Source organism: Myxocyprinus asiaticus, chromosome 16, assembly GCF_019703515.2.
Source record: "Myxocyprinus asiaticus isolate MX2 ecotype Aquarium Trade chromosome 16, UBuf_Myxa_2, whole genome shotgun sequence".
NCBI classification, from domain to species: domain Eukaryota; kingdom Metazoa; phylum Chordata; class Actinopteri; order Cypriniformes; family Catostomidae; genus Myxocyprinus; species Myxocyprinus asiaticus.
Window position 1 is genome coordinate 3,386,164 of NC_059359.1, and position 21,171 is coordinate 3,407,334.

The following is a 21,171-nucleotide window of genomic DNA, read 5'->3' on the forward strand; positions in this document are numbered from 1 at the left end:
AGCACGCTCAGGCGTGGCTGTGACGTGGCATGGAGCATGCTGAGGTGTGTCTGTGATGTGGCATGGAGCAGACTCAGGATCCGGGGCAAAAGATGGCGCTAGCTCAGCGACCATGACGAGGAACTCTGGCTCAGAGACCATGACGAGGAACTCTGGCTCGGTGACCATGACGTGGAACTCTGGCTCGGCGACCAGGAAATGAAATGGGTACATTTTTGGTCTTTTTTTTTTTTTTTTACGTGGAACTCTGGCTCGGTGGCCATGACGTGGAACTCTGGCTCAGCGGCCATGATATGGAACTCTGGCTCGGCATCTGCCTCCCCCACAGTGAACGTGGAACCAATAATTTGCAGGGCGAGGTCGATATATTGAGCCAGGCTGTGGGTACTCTGACCGCCTGGGATCAGCAAAGAGATAAATGTCAAAACGAAAAATGTCTTTGAGGTCAACCTCATTAAAGTCCACCTGACATGCCAAAGTGCAAAAGTCCTCCACGGACTTACATTGACACAATCACTGACAATGGACAGTGGCAAACATGAGGCTTAAATACATGGACATGGGTAACAAGACAAACAAGTTAACCAATGAAAAGACAGAACTCATAACAAGATAACTAGACATTAAAACAATGAAAACAAGACACATGAACATGGAGGGAAACATGAAATCATATGACCAGGGGACCACATGAGATGAAACAGGAACTAGATATTCAAAACAAAAGACATGAAAAACATGAACCAACAGAATAAACATTACACATTTAATGTAGTTGGGGTCGTAAATAAAGATATCTTTATGCAAACTGACTCAAGTAAAAGTATGTCACGATGAAAAATGCTCAAGTAAAAATATTAAAGTAAAATGTATTGACATTTTAAAAGTAGCCTACAAGTAAATGGCATCATTGTTTATTCATAATATACATGGTACCTTGTTTAAATGTAATGGTAACCACATTTTATTGACAAACTGCAACTATTACACATATGAACTGTTACCAGAAAAGGCGGGAGATTTGAACAAATGTTAAGGCACATAACTTAATCAGTAATTCACACCATTACCACTCTTTAAACACCCAAAAATGTATAAAATAAATGAATAGCCAAAGATGAAAACTTACATGAACAGTCTCTTCTCCTTAGTTTACCGAGTGGAGACGAAACACATGTGGATTCCGGGTGATTGTGATTCAGAGTCGCGACTCGATTCGCAAAATGAATATATAAAAGAATCAAATTATCAAATTATCAAAAGATTTTACTCAAACGATTCGTTTGCATATCATACCGAACTGCATACAGTTCACACGTACAACTATTGCTAAAGTAACTAAAGGGTCTGTAGAGATGTATCTGAGTAAAAGTATTACTTTTCTCTTTAAAATGTACTGAAGTAAAAGCAAAAGTCATTAGAAATATTTATACCTAAGTACCACACACATCTCTGAGGGCATGTGCATGTAACCTGTCCATGTTGACATCTAATTTGACTAGTTTCTACCAAATGACAGATAAAATGGAGTTTGATTGGACGCAATGTCACGCACAGCCAACTTTGACAACAAAAGATATGGGGAGTATTTTCTTCTTTATTTTAAGCATATTTATTTTGTCTATCCTCGTAACTATGCATGGGTGTGTTTATGAAATAATAGTGTCTTCTAAGGTAAAGAAAACAACAAGACAATTAAGACATATGATTTAAATTAGTTTAATAATGCATAAGTACATGAATTACAAAACAATGTAGTTGCTACATGAGCTGTACAGACCAACACAGTGCATCATGGGAACTTCTGTAGGTTTAATTCACATTTCAGTCATACATCAGAAGTCCTTCATATATGAAGCTCTCATATGTAATCAGATACATTAATACAGACAACAACAGTCTTACAATGTTTACATATCTCAATGTGTTCATTATAAAAATGGTTTTTGAAATAAAAACAATTTTCCTCCAATTTTATATCCATAAACCATCATCAAAATATTTTCAAACAGAAAAGGCCACTGTTAACTCATATTAAGTCATGTTCTGTCCCTTCTTTATAAAAATATGCTTTTTTGAAGTGTTTTTGTAAAGCAACCATGTGCATTACGCTGTCGCCAACGTGATCCACGTCTCTTTGTTTCTGTGGCTCGAAACTGTAACGACATCATGATGCATCACCGGACAGCCAATGAGGCGACTGTGTTTGGGTTCATGTCCTAAGCTTACATGTAAAAAAAAAAGCTGTATTTTTTTTTGGCAAATTTGCCCAGTGATCAGAGAGCAAAGCGGCGAGGGGAGGAGCTAAAGGTGAAATGCAGAATAGCACGTTTCATGCAATGCATTCCTGGCCTGTCACAGGGCATCCCATCTGCCCTGAGCATTCATGCAAAGATTAAAAGCACATCCGCTTCCCCACCCCAACAGCACTGGCGCAATAACTGCATCTGCCTTTTGCTTGGTCATGGGAAGAAAGCGTTTGAAGGAAACAATAAAGGCAATGCAGAGTCATCTGAAGGCAGTTTGTTTCCATTTGTTCCAAGATGGCCATTAGGTTTTATCCACCAAAAACAGATTAAAATATGAATACAAATATGGTTAAGGTTTAAGTGTCATTTTTGCAGATCTAACATCAACAAAAGAAATTGCAAAAATAATTACTGTTAATAAACAGATTTCCCCAACACTCAAAAAACAGCATTACACTTTTTAGGTGAATTAACCTACAAATGGCTTCCTTTGCATAGTTCTCTCTGCATATTAAGCTGGGATCAGAGAAAGCATTTTTACAGCTAAGAAATTACAACCACCTTCAATGACCCTACGTTCAAGGTTTTGCTTCCATAAATCAACCAACCAACCTCTTCCAAAACTATAATCAGCACTATATAGCAAAAAAGCATGCTGGCAACAAACATCCCAATGTCCTTCACATGCCTCACAGGCTCAACAAATTATACACTTCAAAACACCTCTGACTCTATAATAGACAGTGGATAAATTGGAATATTTAAGGAGGGGGAACCCTAACAGAAGTAGAATGATGTGATTTTTTGTTATTGTTTTTGAATCAGAGGTGCCGTAATGCCGTTCCGGTCCATTCGGCCCAAATTTAACCTCCGATATTAGAGTCCAGTTTTGCAGAACATCAGGTTTCAATAATGAACCTCACTTCAATCTTATCAGGTGTTCCAACAATTTACACTGTTCACCATGCTACTAGCACGTTTGCTCTCTGATACACTGATAAAATGCAAGACATATAGAAGAGCAAAAACAAGCAAATAGAACAGCAGAGTAAGGCCAGAAACATACTCTACGCAAATTATTGTATATATTTAACGTGCGTTTTAGCGTTATAATGGAAATAGCAATCATTTTCTCAAGGGAATGACAGTTACCTTTAAATGTCTGTGCTATTAAACTGGATTTTATTATCCATTTAGCTAGATATAAACACATTTGTAATCTCTAACTTGCTAAGGAACTCTTTTCAAACTGTTGCTGCACCATGATAGTAGCAGACTAGAAAGAGATAATTGGCCGTATGCGACTAATGCCAGCAACAGCACTCCTTACAGTACTCGAATTGCTGAGTGATTCCAGCCAGGTCTCCTAAGCAACCAAATTGGCCTGGTTGCTAGGGAGGGTAGAGTCACATGGGGTAACCTCCTCGTGGTCCCTATGTGTGGTTCTCGCTCTCGGTGGGGCGCATGGCGAGTTGTGCTTGGATGCCCTGGAGAATAGCGTGAAGCCTCCACACGCACTACATCTCCGCGGTAACATGCTCAACAAGCCACGTGATAAGATGCGCGGATTGACGGTCTCAGACGTGGAGATTCATCCTCTGCCACCCGGATTGAGGCGAGTCACTACGCCACCACGAGGACTTAGAACGTATTGGGAATTGGGCATTCAAAATTGGGGAGAAAAGGGGAGAAAAAAAGAAAGAACAGTACTTCCATTGCATTATGAACATGTTCAATTGAGCTAGCATATCTAGAAGCATCTGCGTATACGCTAATGCATGCAATAGCATTTCTTGTGGCAAGGCATAGAATGCAACACATACTTGCATTGTGTTTTGAAGTGCAGTGTGGCACATTTCAAAAGCATCAATGAGCTCAATAGAGCTAGTGTAGCTATCTGGGTTTATGCTAATGCCTGCTATAGCATTCCTTGTGGCAATGCTGAGAATGCAACACGTACTAGCATTATGTTATTAATTGCACAGTGACAAATTTCGGAAGACAACAATGTGCTCAATTCGAGAGTTCATGGCAAATTTGTCGCAAACTTGCCACTGATAATTTTCACATGCAAATGAGCTTTGCAGCAAATTGTCCATTGTTGCCAAAGGTTTGCCGGAGGTTCGCCACTACCGGCGAAGAGCTGCAAACTTCTGGCAAACATTGCACCGAATCAAAAGCTAATTTGCATGTGAAACTAAAAAGGGGCAAATCTGCAGCTAGTTTAGATTTTTTTGGAAGGGTAGAGCGAGTATAGCTAGACACATCTGTGTTTATGCTAAAGCCTGCTATAGCATCCTTTGTGGCACTGAGTTATGAATTGCATGGTGATATATTTTGGAATACAACAATGCATTTAATAGAGCTAGCATAGCTAGACATATCTGTGTTATGCTAATGCCTGCTATAGCAACCTTTGCAGCAATGAGAATGCACACGTACTGAAGTTACGTTTCAGAATGCAAAAATGTGTCAATCTTTCGAAGCATCGACGGTCACATACTTGCATATGCTCGAGTATGTTTCTGGCCTAAAATGCTCAGCTTTTCAGAAGGCAAGACACACCTCAAGTTAAATGGTATGCAAAATACTAATTTTCTGGGTATGTTCAGATTAACTATGTCAGGCATCAAGCTCAGAACAACAGGCAGCTGGTTGACAAATATCATATGCCGAGAGAGGAAGTTGTTGCCTGAAGCTATGCCCACTTCCTGTTCAACAGCACGCTTCTGTGGAAAGGAAAGCCTTTTATATGGTTTCGGTATAGACCTCAGATGTCCGTCTATAACTCTGCAGGATTGACATTTTATTAGCAATTTCCGAGAGAGCCGTTCCAACCCAAACAGATTTCATAATATAACATTCTTTAACCTTCTGTAGTCTTACTGCTCATAACTTTATTTTGAACAAGATAATTCACAGCTTTATTTGATCATAGTTTCTTAAATACAACATACATTCATCGTAATCACATTATGATAAAGTATTAGAAACAATGTTATAGATTGGTTTCACATAAAAACACAGCTTCAAACTCATGCAATTGCACACAGAAAGTAGGCAAGAACATCTAATGTGTACTGTTGGGTTATTCACCATTTGTCAGGACAATCAACAAGATGTTATGAAGACATTTACTCATTAGTTAAGACAAGAACAGGTCTCTTTAATATTAGTTACTCTGCATAGTATGTCCATTTCCTAAGTGTCTAACACCAAGATAATCAAGTGTAATATTGTAGGGCTAATAGTTGTCAGGGCTCTGTGAAGTTTCTTCAATAGCAAGACATCTTTATGGGGTAAATCTCAAATATAACCAGTTTCTCTCAGTCCTACACAGTGTAGTGGGCCTGCTTTCAGTAGTTGCTTGGTACATCTCAAACAAAGAGGTCCTTCCCTTTAAAATGTATTATGGCTCATTGTAGTGCTCCCCCAACAAACTGTGCATCTTATTATGCACTGGTGGAGACCAAGTTTTTCCCTGTAAATCTACAGCAAAATTGACTGACTCTCTTGTGCATGTACCATGGCAACTATCAAGATTCAGGCCACATCTGTAGGAGAAGCCAACAAGCCCAAACGAGGAATCATTTAACCATCTCCAGACCCCATTGAGTGCTACATTAAAGCAAGAGAATCCTTAACAGAAGCCCCAAACTCGCTTCCCTGTGGTGTGTGATCCTTGAAAATCCAGTGTCTAAACATTATAGAAAGGGTGTAGTGTGACAGAGGCTGCATATGGTAATCTCTGTAACTCCAACTTCTATCTCCTTCTCCAATTTGAATACGTCTTCTCCGGATACCAACAAACCGGAGCTAGGTGCATCTTCATGGGGCAGGCTCTTGGCGCACCTTTTCCGTCATCTGCTTGGCACTGTAATAGGACATGCTAAGGCCCATGATGGCCAGCATCATGGCGATTTGGTTGACAGAGCGGTCACGTGTTGGGGCCTGCACCTCACCTGCCACCTGCCTCTGCAGAGAGAAGGTCAAAAATGAAGGTCAACATATGCTCAAGCTACAACGTGCAAGAAGACCAAAGCAAAACCTTGAAACGTTATACAAGTCATCCGACTTCCTTTTAAAGACCACAGTGTTCCACCACCTGCCCAGGCGTGTGGGTTAAACAATCATTAAATATGTATTGCATATAAAGCAATTTTCAAACAGGAACGATGTTCTGCTTGTTGGTAATCATAAGCACACCACAGTTTGAAAGCCAACAAGGATTGCTGGAATTGCTTAAAGAATCTTTAACAGGAAGTGAAAGATTACAACATTATCAGATATAATTATATTTAAGAGGCTCTTGAGAAATTAGTGGGTCACAGATAGGGGTCTATCAAAACAGCACATTATGGTCCATTTAGATTGGACATTCATTTTCTTTTAAAGCTGCACGTAATCAATGTTTACAACTCTTGTTTTTGCACAATTGTTAATTATGGGTCGAGAAGGCACCACTTTGCTTTTGTCTGGGATGCAACATGGCACTTTAGCGTTTATACTACAAATTTTAGGTGTTCACATGAGTTTCTGACTACCTCTGAATGTGATTTGAGGGATCCGATCACAAAACGTTTGGATCCGGTTTACACTTATATTTAGCGCTGATCTCTTGCGATCAGATCACCTGAGATGGATGTCAAGAAACAGCACGATACCATTACGCTCCAATGGAGTTGAACAAATGATGCCACTCCCAGTTTTGACTCAAACAGAAACCGATCTCAAGAAGGTGTCAAGAAGATTACGTTAATGTTTTTAGCAAGCCTCTCTGCAAGTATCATTAAACCTAGTAGGTTTATACAGGTCTAAGAATAGTAAGATGATAAACCTACTTAAGATTAAAAAGATTTAAGAATTAATCTCCAATTATTAGGTCAATCATAGAGTGTGGGGAGGACATTGTAACAACTTAAGCAAACCAAAATTCTATGTCAATATGTGATTTTTAGGGAAGCTACTTTAAATTATGAGTAGCTTGTGGCCTGATAGGCTACAGTTCCAAAGTAGTTAAACTATAGTTTAGTGTGACATTATGACATAAGCGATAAAGCCATGTCCGCAATACTTCGTGACATTAAAAACAGCAATTGTGCCACTATGTCACTGCTTGTTGGAAAAAGTAGTTCAATGAAAAACCTACACTTTTTGCGTTGTTGCGAAAATTTACGTTAATAGTGTTGCTACTTTTAGGTAGTTACTCCGCAACACTGGTTAAAATCCACTATCAAGTTCCAAATTTGAGCTCAATGACAGCGGATCCACAATGTTTTCAACGTCAACTTTATTTTTTGGTTAAAATAAACAATTAATGACCGATTAAGAAATGTTTGCCTGCTTGCTACTATTCCCCCCCTGTGGCTTTCATGCTATTTTTATATTTCAAGCTATGAGAGTCACATCCAGAGATGAGAGATGAATCTAAGCTAGTATTTCCCATGCGTATACAAGCCTTCATTCAACCCATCATGGTCATTGTTCATATAATTAGGGTTCAGTCACTTTTAGCCAACAGGAATTCAGTGGGCTGCTGTGATATGGCTTTGGGTTAAAGCTGGGCGGCACCAGTCTGATTTTTCTAAGGGACAGTTACGCATCCCAAACTAACTAGCATTTCTTGCTCCTAGTAAAAGACATTACACAAGTATCACATTTTAAATAAGCAATCAAAAAATGTTCGCATATTGAATCAAAGTTTAAAACAATAACATACCTGCAGGAGACGGAAGTATCCAGGAGTCAGTCTGCCCAGCCTGATGATCATTGCGGCAGTTTTTGCAAACAAAGTGGCTGAATTAATCTCCTGGGGAGTTGTGTAAAGCCGAAGCAGTGTGACAACCTGCAGACGAAGAGGACAAGTTAATTAAGCAACTAACCAGAATGCAAATACTGTGCAAATTCAACATCCAAAATCCTAGAGTGTCTAATGCATCACTGGTCAACTCTTAGTCCTTCCGAAAATTCCAAGGCTGTGCTCTAGAAGAGGGAGAAAATCTCACCAGGAGGTGAAATGGACCCCATGAGAGTTAAAAAATGAAAACACAGAAGATTTTGTTTTGCCATAAACCGGACAAGGCTGATGCAAGAGGAAAAGAACACTTCTAGCCATAGGCAACAACCCCAAACAAAACTTGAAATTTAAGTCCAGTTGATTCCGGTTTTAGTGAATCAAGTCAGGGTGACAGTAATCTGTTGTCTGATAATACATACTGTGCTGGTTTGAACCAGATCTTCAGACTGAAACTCACCCAAAACCTGCAAGCCATTGTTACTCACAAATGTTCTACAAACAACAGTCATAACCCATTGGACCCTTCATTAACTCTGACGATAATCAGTCATAACGACTTTGGTAATTTAACTACATATATAAATATGTGAGAAAGCCACAATAAAAAGTACAACATCCTCTTCAACTACATAAAACATACTAGGAGTACGCCAATCACTTGGAAATGGGGTAAGGAGTGTTTTAGGTAATGGTAGACACATGTTCGGGATGCATCTACCAACCTGGCTGCAATTGTGCTCTTGCCCAGGAAAAGGAAAGATTCAGTTGATGTTGCTCCAAGGAAAAAACAAGCAGTCCAAACAACCAGCGAGATCTTACCCATCAAAGGTTGAGTACAAAAAGAAACTAGTGCATTTCTAACAAGCAAGTTGGACTAAAAAGATGGGAGAACTCTGCCAGCCAGACTGCGACAGCATGAGCGTTCTGCGAATGAAGAGACTTGTTCAGGGGTAGTTTTCACTGGAGCTCCGCCCTTTTATAAAACCTCAGCTCTTGTGACCAGATTGGCAGATTGTCTCTCACTCCCTCTCTCTCTCTCTCTTTACCGTGCACAGCTGTCAAAATGAATCATGTTTGAGCCAGCGAGAGTATGTACACGCCCATCTTGCCAACCACCGCAACACTATGAAACGGAGGCCCAGAGGACTTGTAAAATAGAATTCTCTCACCTATTCAACCAAAAATCTGGAGAAACGAGACCGAAAGATTGCTAAATGAGTGGGTAACAAAACAGAATGTACAACTTGCCTTTTATGAAAGCATATGGTTTGCATATCTCTCAATCAGCAAAAAATTAAGGTGTAATACACTGCGATGGGGCAAGGTTGTCCCACGTTATCCTCTCTCCAAGCGAGGACATTGGAGTAACCGCATTCACCCATCATTAAGCTTCTACATCTCAGACCACATGGCCATGCATGTTGTGTTTGTTATATAAGGCTATTCCACTTCACTGGGATGAATTACAGAAAGCAACACTGCATATTTTCCAAAGAATGATGTAACGAAGGTTGTCTTGATTCAGAATGACCCAATTCCGTGGTTCTCAACCAGGGGGACCTCACTAAGCTTCCATGGTGGCCGCAAGGTGTTACATTGTTTATATTAAAATGTATTGTAGAAAGTTGAATAATTGAAATGCCACTAAAAATCAAGATATAGTGCAGAGAACTTCTGTAACATCAAGAACAGATCAGTTTTGTTTTCTTTCCTTAAAGAATGAACAATCTTGAGATAAATTGCAATTAAATAGTCTACTATATTGACAGCCCTAGTTTCTGATCATTTAAAAAATGCCTCAAAACAAACACTGACATCATTTCAGCAGAAGTACAACTATGAATTTTCTATCTGTGAAGGGGGGCATATGAACATTGGCTTTGATGATGGGGGACCTTGGTGTTACAGAAGTTAAAGGAATATTCTGGGTTCAATACAAGTTAAGGTCAATCGACAGCATTTGTGGCATATTACTGATTACCACGTTTATTTTGACTCTTTAAAAAAAAAAAAAAGCAAAAATCTGTGTTACAGTGAGGAACTTACAATGGAAGTGAATGGGTCGAATCTATAAACATTAAAATACTCACGGTTTCAAAAGTATAGCCACAAGACAAACAATATATATGTGTGTTAACATGATTTTAGTCTAATAAAATCACTTTAACCTTTTCTGTGTAAAGTTATAGCCAAATTTACAACTTTGTTGCCATGATAATGTAATGTTAACAAACCCTAAAACCCTAAAGGCCCAGATATACTTCATGAGAAATCGAAGAACAAAAGAGTATGATGTTATTTAGAGCAAAATCTGGCCATAAGGATTGTTTTTGCGTTCGTTTCGGTGGTTTGGAACAGCTCGCCTTAGCGAACTTTTAGAAAACTTCTAACTGGCTGCTAAACACCTTCTTACTGCCATCGGTTCATGTCGTCAGTAGGTGTGACCTGAAGCTCCACCTACTACTATGTTTACGTTTTTCAGTCAGTATTCAACATGAACACACCTGCGTGCAAGAACATGTCATGCGATTTTTTTTTTGTTTAATTAGCCACAAAAGGAATCAATTATACTCAAATACTCTCAAGTGCCCATTCACTCATGTGGCATCTGCAGTGAAAGTAAGCCTCTCTTATCATAATTTTTTTGTCTGTATTTTGCACATTATTACTCTTTTATACACCCATCTTTGCAGCTGTATCGGTATGATCATAAATTACTATAACATTATGGCCACATATAGAGTGTTAGCATCATGAATTCAGAATATAAACAAGTCAAATAAAAACTAATAATATACATACACATACATATATATGTGTGTGTGTGTGTGTGTGTGTGTGTGTGTGTGTATGTATGTATGTATATATACACATATACATACACACACACATACACAGTATTTCAATCCATTTAAATCATCATCGAGTGGTTAAAACAGCTTTTACCAATCTCATGTGAATTGTACTCACAGAATGAGGCATAAAGTCATTGATAACACATTATGGTTTTACATGTAGCATCCTCATATTTAAATGCTCCTCTAAACGCCTACCACAGCTATGTGGTGGGTGTCTGAATGTTCAGAAACAGTATACCATTGCTTGGCCCTTTAGAACTTATTTTTACCCCTGAATGAAGAACGCAGAAGAACTTCTCTGGAAGTATATTGGGGCCTTAAAATGACTGCAAACATTATGATTTAAACAACTTTACGGTTCAAATAATACACAAGTTTTAACAGAAGAATTATAAAATAAGCTTCAGATTTCTGCCTTTAAATCCTAAAGAAAATTGGCCCCATTGTAAGTGCCTCACTGAAACTTTGATATTTGCTTTTTATTTTTTTAAAGAAAAGGAGGGACGGGTTGAAATAATTTTTGTGGTAATCAACATTATGCCACAAATGCTGTCGATTGAGCTCAACTTGTATTGAACCCGGAATATTCCTTTAATAACCACAGACATAGCTTCTGTATTCATCTTTTGGAGAACAGTGGGGTAACAATACAATCTTCATGGCTTCTGGTATAAATCTTTATCATAACAGGGTTTAATCAAGACACCCAAAGGCTTGATCTTCTTCCCGAAGGGCCGGACAAAAAGAAGAACGGGTTTAAAGAATAATATAAAAGGGATCATCGAAGACCATCATTTTACTTTTATTAGGCCTTTCAGAGCAATCCAAAGCAGTCACCCTTCGACAAGTTCTCCACCTCTGGCCCCAGGTTGTACTGTAAGATTCAATTCATAAAAGTTTGACTGAAATAATGAGAAACCCTGAGGCTGGTCTTGCCAACACTTGCCATAAAAATCCAGCCAAGTGGTAAACAATGTTTTTAAACTTAATTATGGTGGTAATTTTATTTTTTTACTAAAAACCATAAAGGTGAATATCATGCAACCTGTCAAGAACATACTTTTCATTTTTCACCCCTAAATCAAGAGGAATTATATTTTGTTAAAAGGAAATGACATTTTTTCCCATGGCAATTAAAGTACATTTCTTCCAAATTCTCAACACTGTAATGCAAACAAAATCTCATTGCATAGTGTAATAAGTGCTGCCTTCAATGCTGATTTTTAAAAGAATATCAACTATTTACAGTAATATACAATTATTGTGCTTAATTGACACGAAATTATCAATCTCAATGGCCTCTTGTTCAGTCACGATTATGAAATTTGGCTGACAATTATTAGTCAAACAATTATTTGTGATTATGACAATTAATTGTCTGTTTTAGAGCCTTCATGATTAATTGTCAAAGTCATTTTTACATAAATAATAAAATGGGGATATACAATTTTTTTTTTACGGCTTTAAAAACTTTAGAATAATGTTTTTGATATCAAATGTTTTCTAAATACTTAATTTTTTTGGAACTCATTCTCTCTCTCATATATATTTATAAAATTCAATTTATATTTGTATTATATCATATGCAATAGTAAAACGTTTCTGTCCTTATTTCTTCACTTTCACTTGCTCAATTAAACCCATAAGCCCTTTATTTCTCATGAAGCAAAGCCTTTGAAATTTCGTTTCATAATTTTATCGCTCCACAGAAATCGAGAAAGCGTGTGTCTCATCCTCGGTTTCATTTAACACTGCGTATGAACCCACTTTGACCAGGAACATTTGCCATTACACGATCATTTAAAGTGAAGCCGGAGCGCTTTGCATTGACTATCAAAGTTTATATTTGTATGTTTATATTTTCACGGGAGTTTGGAGCGAGCCTCTGCTGGGTGCGCACATCAAAACGCTTCACGCGCTCTTCCGGACAGGAGCTGACGTTGTTGACGTCTGAGATGCGGCTCAGTGACTCTGAGTTCAACTGAAAGACACACAAAAGGTGTTCATGGCATTTATATATTCCCTTAAAATTCCATTTGGGCATTACGATGTGAAGTGCATAAAAATCGTGGTTCTCAAAATCGGGGTTAACAAATAACCGTGATCAGACAATTATTAAATAATCGTGACAGGCCTAATGGTCCCAAAATAGGCTCAGTTTCTTTATGCAAAATGTAATTTTGGGGGTAAAATATAATCTGGACATTCGCCACACACACGCTCATACAAAAAGACTGATTTAATGAGTAATTACGCATTCTCGTCTTTAAAATTAAGGTTTCATTGGAGAATAATTAAGCTTTGTTGTATGTCATCCATATTTGATCTATAAATACAAAGCAGAAAAAAAAAACCTCCACACACATACACACACAAAAATCACTTTAACAGGAATATGTAGTTAGTACAAATCCAGAACTAATGCATGTCATTCTCTGGTAAAATGCATTCAGTCTCCTGATTAACCTTGATTTTGCCAATCGCAGCACAACCACATCTTTCACCCTTTAACAAAACCCCTCATTTAAAAAACCCCTCCCCCACCATCATTGCCCATTCTATAACACCACCCTCTGCCCGTCTGAAATTGGTCTGGTGGTCTGCCATCATAAAATGACACTCAAGCAGATGTTCACAGTAACCCTTGATTTACATTCGCTTAGGTTTCGGTGATAAGACTGCACTGGATGACATCATCTGATTGATTCCCAGCTTTAGGCAGCATTCCCATTTCTACTACATCTTATGCCCCGCTATCCTTCCCATCCACACATGACACGTGGCATGTGCATGGCGTGTGCATTGGTTTTGCCAACAACGAACATGACTGCAGCAGCTATGAAGCGTCTGCAGTGATATCAAAACACTGTATAACATTAAAATTCACTCATTTAACATTTCCATAATGTGTGTGTGCCATCTCCACTAATGCCACCAAAGCGCCCCATTTACATCTGGAATTAACATCAGTCTCGGGCAATCCGATCACAAATGGATAACAGTAAATACATGCATAAACAGGTTCCAATACATTGTGATCCGATCACTCAAACCACGTACAGATGTAGCCAAAAATGCATGTGACCACATCGCATTTGTAGTGTAAATGCTGATCTGTCCTGTTGCTTCCCAGACAAAAGCGAATGACCGCCTACTCACCTGCCAATCAATCATTGCGCTGAACAAGGGTTTCAAACTTTGCCAGTTATGTGTGACTTTAAGTGGAAACAACAATACATTTGGAAATCCATATACATGCATGGACTTCTCAGAACAGCTTTGCTTTGGTTTGCACATCCAAAGTTCAGTTAATATGAGAGCGGGATTAAATCAGCAAGTTTGTCGTAATATTAAAAAAGGAATTTTCCAGGTTCAATGCAAGTTAAGATCAATCAACAGCATTTTGTGGTAATCAACATTATGCCAAAAAAAAAAAAAAAAAAAATTGACTTGCCCCTCCTTTTCCTTAAAAACAAATGCAAAAATCACGGTTCCAGTGAGGCACTTACAATGGAAGTGAATATGGCCAATCTGTAAACGTTAAAATACTAACTTTTCAAAAGTATAGCCACAAGACGTAAACAATATGCATGTTAACATGATTTTAGTGTGATAAAATCACGTACTAACTTTTTTGTGTAAGTCATAGCCAAATTAAGGTTGCAATCATGATGTAATGTCAACAAACCCTAAAACTACTGTAAAAATGACCAACTTTACCGCTCAAATGATACACAAGTTTTAACAAGAATTAAATGTATGTGATTTTATAAAAACATAAGCTTCACGTTTCTACCTTTAAACCCTCCAAAAAAAATTCCCCATTCACTTCCATTGTAAGTTTCTCACTGTAACCCAGATTTTTTCCTCATTTAAAGAAAAGGACCGACGAGTTGAATTAATTTGTGGTAATCAACGTTATGCCACAAATGCCGTCAATTAATCTTAACTTCTACTGAACCCGGAATATTCCTTTAGCAAGAAACGTGTACCCACCTTTTAACTTTTGTGGTCACAAAATTTGAGACCTTTCCCTCAAAATCCAAATAACACAACTTAACAGAGAATCATTTGAGAATGTGAATAGCAAGATACCCTATCTGACCATTTGTGATTGGACCTCCCGAGAAGTTGTTAATGCTAAAACCAGGTTAAAAAAAAAAAAAAAAAAAAAAAAAAAAAAAAAAAAAGGCCAGGATGACCAACATGTGGTGATCACCACTGATGGCACCAAAACTCTGACTATTTAGCCCCCTCTAGCTCAAGTGTTCTGAATAACAATAGTCTCAGCCAGTCTCAACCAAACTGCTAATTGCCACATTCATGCTACTGCATTAATGACAAGAGAGGAATGTAGCTAAATACAATTAACTATGCATGAGATGCTTGATCAAATGGACCACATTTGAGAACACAATGTTCCTCCCAGAAAGCGAGAACAAAAGGTTAAACCTGAATTTCAAGAAAGAAAATGCATTTATGATATTTGTGTTTACTGATAAGAAATTGTGCACATTGGTCACAGGTTTCTACATAAGCCATTAAAAAAAAAAAAAAATCACTATTTTCAGACCCACATGTATCCTCATCATTATAGAAGAAAAGACTATAAAGATTTTCTCCAATTTGAAAATGTGACTTTCGAAAGATTTGTGTATGATTTCATAACTAGATTACATGTAAATTTAAGATTGAAAAAACCATGTAGATGCAGAAGCTTGCAAATGGAACATAAAGTTATGTTTTCCCCCCATGAGCGCAACCACACCAGTGTTATTAGAAGTAATTCCATGCATTTCACAATGACAACATCCATCAGAAAGATTTTACAATGTAATCAATCTCTACTAATGCAGTGCAATGTGTGTTTTGTCTGTAAACAAAGACAAAATATAAATATGTTAAGATGTTAAATATCTTTGTCAAACGGTCAACACACGCCATCAAAACTCCATTTAAACAATAATATTATACCAATTATCCTCCATACACTCTTGTGTGAAACTATGTAATATTACAGTATTCACTGTATGTATTGTTTTTCCAGGATTGTGTAGTTTAACTAAAGCAAATCAATATATCAATTCTCCTTTTTCATCTTGAGTTGACATTATTTCATTGCCAATTGTTATGTAATTGTAATGCAACTAGGGCCAACAGTCTACTTTTGTCTATTCAAAAAGAGGATACACATTATGATTCCATAATGAGCACACTGTACGATTTATATAATACTAAAATGACTAATCTTCCCCGAAGTCTGTAAATTACTTAAAATTAATTCAAGATTAAAACATCTTTGAGAAAAATCAATAAATAAGGAACACGTAAAACTCAACAAATGAAACCTTCACTTTTAAAAGTACATTGTAAGCACGTTTTGTGTTATACCAATGACAAAAGACTTATTTAACTAATATGACTGATTTAAATAGGTATTATCAAGTTAATACTGGTGCGCCCATTGATTTGTTGTAGAATTGGTTACATTTGGTGCAGAACTTACAAGACAAATTTACCAACTTCACATATCACATACCAAACATAATTACTTATTTTGGCCATTCAACAACAAGAAAAGTAATTGTTAAAGTTTTAAAAACGGGTTTCTAGATTTAATCTGAATATGCGCTGGTTTTGGCGATTATTGCGCAAACGTCGCTGTCGCCAAAAGTCGGCTATATTATTTACGTGTTGCTTACCTGAAGACGGGCCGTTCGGATGAGTGGGAAGTATGCCAAAAGAACTAAAGGGACACGATGTTCCTACACGTTATATAGGAGGCCAAGTCAGCCTATAGATTGAATTAGGGGGTGGGGCCGAAAGAGCATGTGGACGTTCAGACCCTCCGTGTGTTTACAACACATCATGCACGTTTCTGTCGTCCCCAACAAACATCGTTTTGTTCTTTTTGAAGGGGAGCCAATTCCTAACGTTCATGGTTTATTTTTATACCCCAAAAACAAACGTTCCAGGAACCAAAAAGTTGTTTGCGGGGTAGTTTAGAACATCGTTTTCCTGGATTTGATCTTCTTATGTTGGGTTGTCAATAAACCGGCATGATAGCACGCCAACACCACTCAGACGTCTTTTTGATGTGTTTTTACATCTGCTCATCTGCAATACGTCTATAAGGATGTGTTTGATGTCAATGAGATGTTCAGCAGATGTCTTTGAGACGTTTATGATTTAGAATGTGTGTAAATCTGATCTTTTTACGAAGTTTAGCAGATGAAAAGATCTAAAACAGACATCTCGGAGAGTGTGCTGCCTGGGCACGGTTTTACTCATGGTCTTATCATGAAACTCAATCTCTTACATAGGCAAATTTAGCTTTACCTTTGCAGGTAAAAGCAAGCATCATAGCAGAAATACGTGGATTTCAACAAGCATAGAAGACTGAGAATAGACGACTTCACCTCAGTCTTAAGTTTATGTAGTAACATTCGCTGTTTGAATCTCAAAACTGCTCTAATGAGGATTTTTACAGCATAAACAATTGATGTACCATCATTCCGTTTCTGAATCCCAGTACAGGCCAACCAAAAAGTTCAATCTGTCCTGGTTTTGTACAGAAGTGTGCTTTATTCTAAGTGGGAAAACTGTGAGACAACATCAGTATTGCTTTTGGGATTCAATGAAGGATCACAAACCCCTTGTTTCATGTGTTTGCACGTTCGTTTCACCTCTTATAAGGTAAAATGTGTCGAATCAGTCGGTTATTTGCTAGAGTAAAATACCCTTGTACTCTCTACAAGAAATGCCTGTCATACAACTTTCAAGGGGGTATTTACAAGGGTCATCTCCTCAAATTTCCCAAAATTGCTCAAAAACCCAAACAATTGGCCTCTAAAATGTTGATGTGTGTGGCGTCATCTTCAGAACTGACATGATATGTGGTCGCCATTTAAGGAATGTTTTACTTTTCCAAAAAACACATTTCCGCTCCTTTACGAATGAGGAGAAACTGTAAAAACAGGTTTTTAATGATCGCATTAACAGTATTTAATGACTTGAGAGTCCCTGCGACTGAAAGGTTTATTTTATACAATATATAGGCCCAACTGTTCATGAGAAATATGGCGAACAGAGAGCCCGATTTTAATTAACAAATGGAGCCACCTGCCGGTCAGTGAATGAATTACAACTGTAACTCGTTCGGTATTTATTACACAACAGTGGCCTCTAGCGGAATACAAACGTAACTGCACCAATGTTATAATTGACAATTGTTTGTTTCTTCCTCACTTCTGCAATCCCAGCTACCTAATTTGGTTGCCACCTATATACATCTATGTGCACTTTTTTTGCAAGCAGTTTACAATTTAAAATTCTCCACCTTAAATTGCCATAGTAAAATGAGCATTGGATAATAATGAACTGGTTTTAAAAACTACTCATTTTAATCTCAATTCAGTAGGCTAATAAGTATTTTTGTACGTGCAAGAAAATGACAAGGCTGTAATTTTTCTGGACAGTTTTTTTTTATTCAAAACCATTTAAAACAAAGCGCTTTGCACAGTCACTGAATATCCTTCCACTGTTTCAGAACATAACTTAATTAAAAAAAAAAAGAAGACAAATTCTAACACACCTCTAAGGAAATTTTAAGTTCACATTGTCAATTTATTCATCATTTATCAAATTTTTTTGTGTATTTTTTATTTTTTTTTTGTGACAATTTCATTGTAACGTCCTTAAAAAAAAGTAAAAATTAAAACAGTATTTGTAAGATTAAATGCTAACAACATGGTGAAAACCCTTCTCACAACATTTTAGAAACACTCTTAAGCTGCCTTTTGAGAATGTTTTGGTGTTTAAAATCCAAAGAAAAAGAAAGTAAAGGAAACACACAAGCTAAGGACAAAATTGGTGCATTTTACCGTTTTAAACACCGATTTAACGAATGTGGAAACCATATTTGGCAAGATAAAGACGGCTTGATTCTAAAAATGGGATACGAATGGACATGAATGAAACATAGTAACTTGTGTCAAATCAATCAGTACATCAAAAAGCAAGTCAACTATAAATGTTATTCTTAATATAAAACTTGGTAAAAAATAGTTATTTCAAACTGTACAGTCACCAAGTACATAGAAGGATCAGACACTCATCAGCTTTTCATTTAGCATCAGCAGCAGCGTCAACCTTTTGTGCCTAAAAGAACGGGATAAATAAGAACAGTCAGTTAATGAAATAAGACAGAATAACTGAAGGGAAATCCATAGTTATCTGCTACTGTCCAAGCCATTTTAGTTATATCTAATTCAAATTTGAAGAGCTGCATTTTAAAATGTACATGTTTAAGGCTGAAAAATGTTTTAGACACATGTTAGTTGCCGTTATCTTTCCTTTAACGCTCATCTGTGTTGACTGTGGTGTTGGAGGCTTAAAACTAAGATCTGGTACATACCTGGTCTGCCTTGGCATCTCCATTTTCAGCAGGGTTGCTGCCCTTCTTCCCCTTGGCGGGCTTCTGTGTGACCAGTGACAATAAAAAAATGAGAAATTCTAACAACAGACATGTAACCGAAGACTGATGTTTAGGATGCATTAACAGGAGGTCAACGCATTAAGTTCTCTATCAGAACAGAATTCAATTACTAAATGGTCACATCTATGTGAACAACCAATAATGCAAATATGTACATCCTTACCTTAGGTGCAGCTTTTTTGGGCTTTGGTTCTGCTTTAGGGGGAGCTGGTTTCTGTAAACCAATTTCGATATAAATTAGACAAAAAGAACTTCAGATTTAAAGACGATTTCCCATTCATTTCTATCGCATTGATTGATACTTACAGCAGACAATCTTGCAGAGCGTCTTGTTGGCTGCAACGAAAAAATATTACTGATTATAACCAGAGTAAATGATCTATGGGAATATACATAGCAATACGAGCATAATGACAAAAATAATAATATTAGTACATTAAGACACTGGGCCTCATTCATGAAACACGAGCAGAACAAATTTGTACTGTAAACAGTAATTATATAAGAATTTTTCCAAACGTGTTTCATAAACAAAAGATGTACAAATAAATAAAAATTAGTAGTAATAAAAAAATAGAAAAGACAAACCTCCTCCTTGCCTTTGGCGGCTTTGTCACCATCAGCCTAGATAAATAAAAAAAAATAGAAAAACACACAAAAGTGTTACAGAAATCTAATATTTTCAAAAGAATCGAAACACTTCGTTGACACAGTAACAGGACATTACGTCACGAATGATAAACCGCCATTGTTTGTCATAACGGATAAGCGCGTGCTGTTTTTGCGGTGTGTTCCCGCGCATTTTCAAATTTCAAATTCAAATCCGGGCAAACACGGCTTCCTTTTGTTTGGCTGCATCACTACGCGCCTTTTAAACGAGCGATGGGCGATTATGGCGTTGCAGCGCCAAAGTTCTTTTATTTTCGTCACGGAACCATTGGGAGGCATTTAAAAAGGCGTTATGACACTACAATAAAATATAAATCAAATTTAAACCGTCCAAAAACGTTTAACAAGAAATACACCGTCTTCTGCCACTAAAGACAGGTGCTGTAAAGATGGCAGCTTGACGTTTCGAGAAGGCGTATTAACAGGAATAGCCACAACGGAGCAATACATCACATAAATGCTTTTTAAGACCAAAAATACACATGTTTGCAACGTTAATCTGATATCAAGTCAAATGAAGCAGAAATAACCGCGAATTGTGACCGCGCTATTTTTTCCCACCAACTTAAACACAAACACGGATCTGGAAAAACTGCATCAAAACAGTAATATCGTAATAAATTCGAAGGTATAGATTAAATATAGATTAGTATAGGAGTTGAAAGAGCATGAAAAGCGGTGTATGACCTGGAAATTCCCTCCTTTTGCATTATCTAGTAATCTGGCGGATTAAACAGGATGTGGCTTTATTTTGGTGGAGTAACTATAAAAGAATAGAGCATTATTAGCCTATTTCACATGCTCCACTGATTTTATTTCAGCAAAAAAGACGTTATATTTATTTTTTAAAAATATTGCAATGTGTCCTTACCTTTCTTTTGGGCATCTTGACTCCAAAAAATCAGCAAAAAAATGCTACGATCAGAATATTTGTGTAAATAACGTGCTGGTAAGCGACGACGCCGTGCACGCCTCTCTGCGGTTCGCGTAAAAATACAATAACGGCTGTATATGTTTTACTAAGTTTTTATATTGAAATTTAAGATAGAAACCGGTTGAAACCAGATTCTGCGTATTCCGCTCAGGGATTGGCTGCGAAGA

The 21,171-nt window shown here is 37.4% G+C and overlaps 1 protein-coding gene and 1 long non-coding RNA gene across 2 annotated transcripts; both read right to left on the reverse strand.

Moving 5' to 3' along the window:
• Positions 1 to 1,733: 1,733 nt before the first annotated feature.
• Positions 1,734 to 9,001, reverse strand: LOC127454321 (uncharacterized). The gene is made up of 3 exons (XR_007899510.1): positions 8,769 to 9,001; positions 7,969 to 8,094; positions 1,734 to 6,224 (listed from the first exon to the last, which is right to left on the reverse strand). It is a non-coding gene; the product is annotated as an uncharacterized LOC127454321 (long non-coding RNA).
• Positions 9,002 to 18,369: 9,368 nt separating this feature from the next.
• Positions 18,370 to 21,105, reverse strand: LOC127454320 (non-histone chromosomal protein HMG-17-like). Its single transcript, XM_051721436.1, has 6 exons — positions 20,942 to 21,105; positions 19,990 to 20,025; positions 19,708 to 19,737; positions 19,565 to 19,615; positions 19,321 to 19,383; positions 18,370 to 19,064 (listed from the first exon to the last, which is right to left on the reverse strand). Exons 1-6 carry the CDS (start codon positions 20,954 to 20,956, stop codon positions 19,029 to 19,031), a joined length of 231 nt encoding a protein of 76 aa, XP_051577396.1. The 5' UTR covers positions 20,957 to 21,105; the 3' UTR covers positions 18,370 to 19,028.
• Between the last annotated feature and the right edge of the window lie 66 nt (positions 21,106 to 21,171).

Excerpts from the sequence above, each read along its gene's own strand:
- LOC127454320 (XM_051721436.1), bottom strand. Across the intron at positions 19,738-19,989 it reads CCGCCAAAGGCAAGGAGGAG|CCAACAAGACGCTCTGCAAG; the intron begins GTTTGTCTTTTC and ends TTTTCGTTGCAG. Across the intron at positions 19,065-19,320 it reads GAGATGCCAAGGCAGACCAG|GCACAAAAGGTTGACGCTGC; the intron begins GTATGTACCAGA and ends CCGTTCTTTTAG.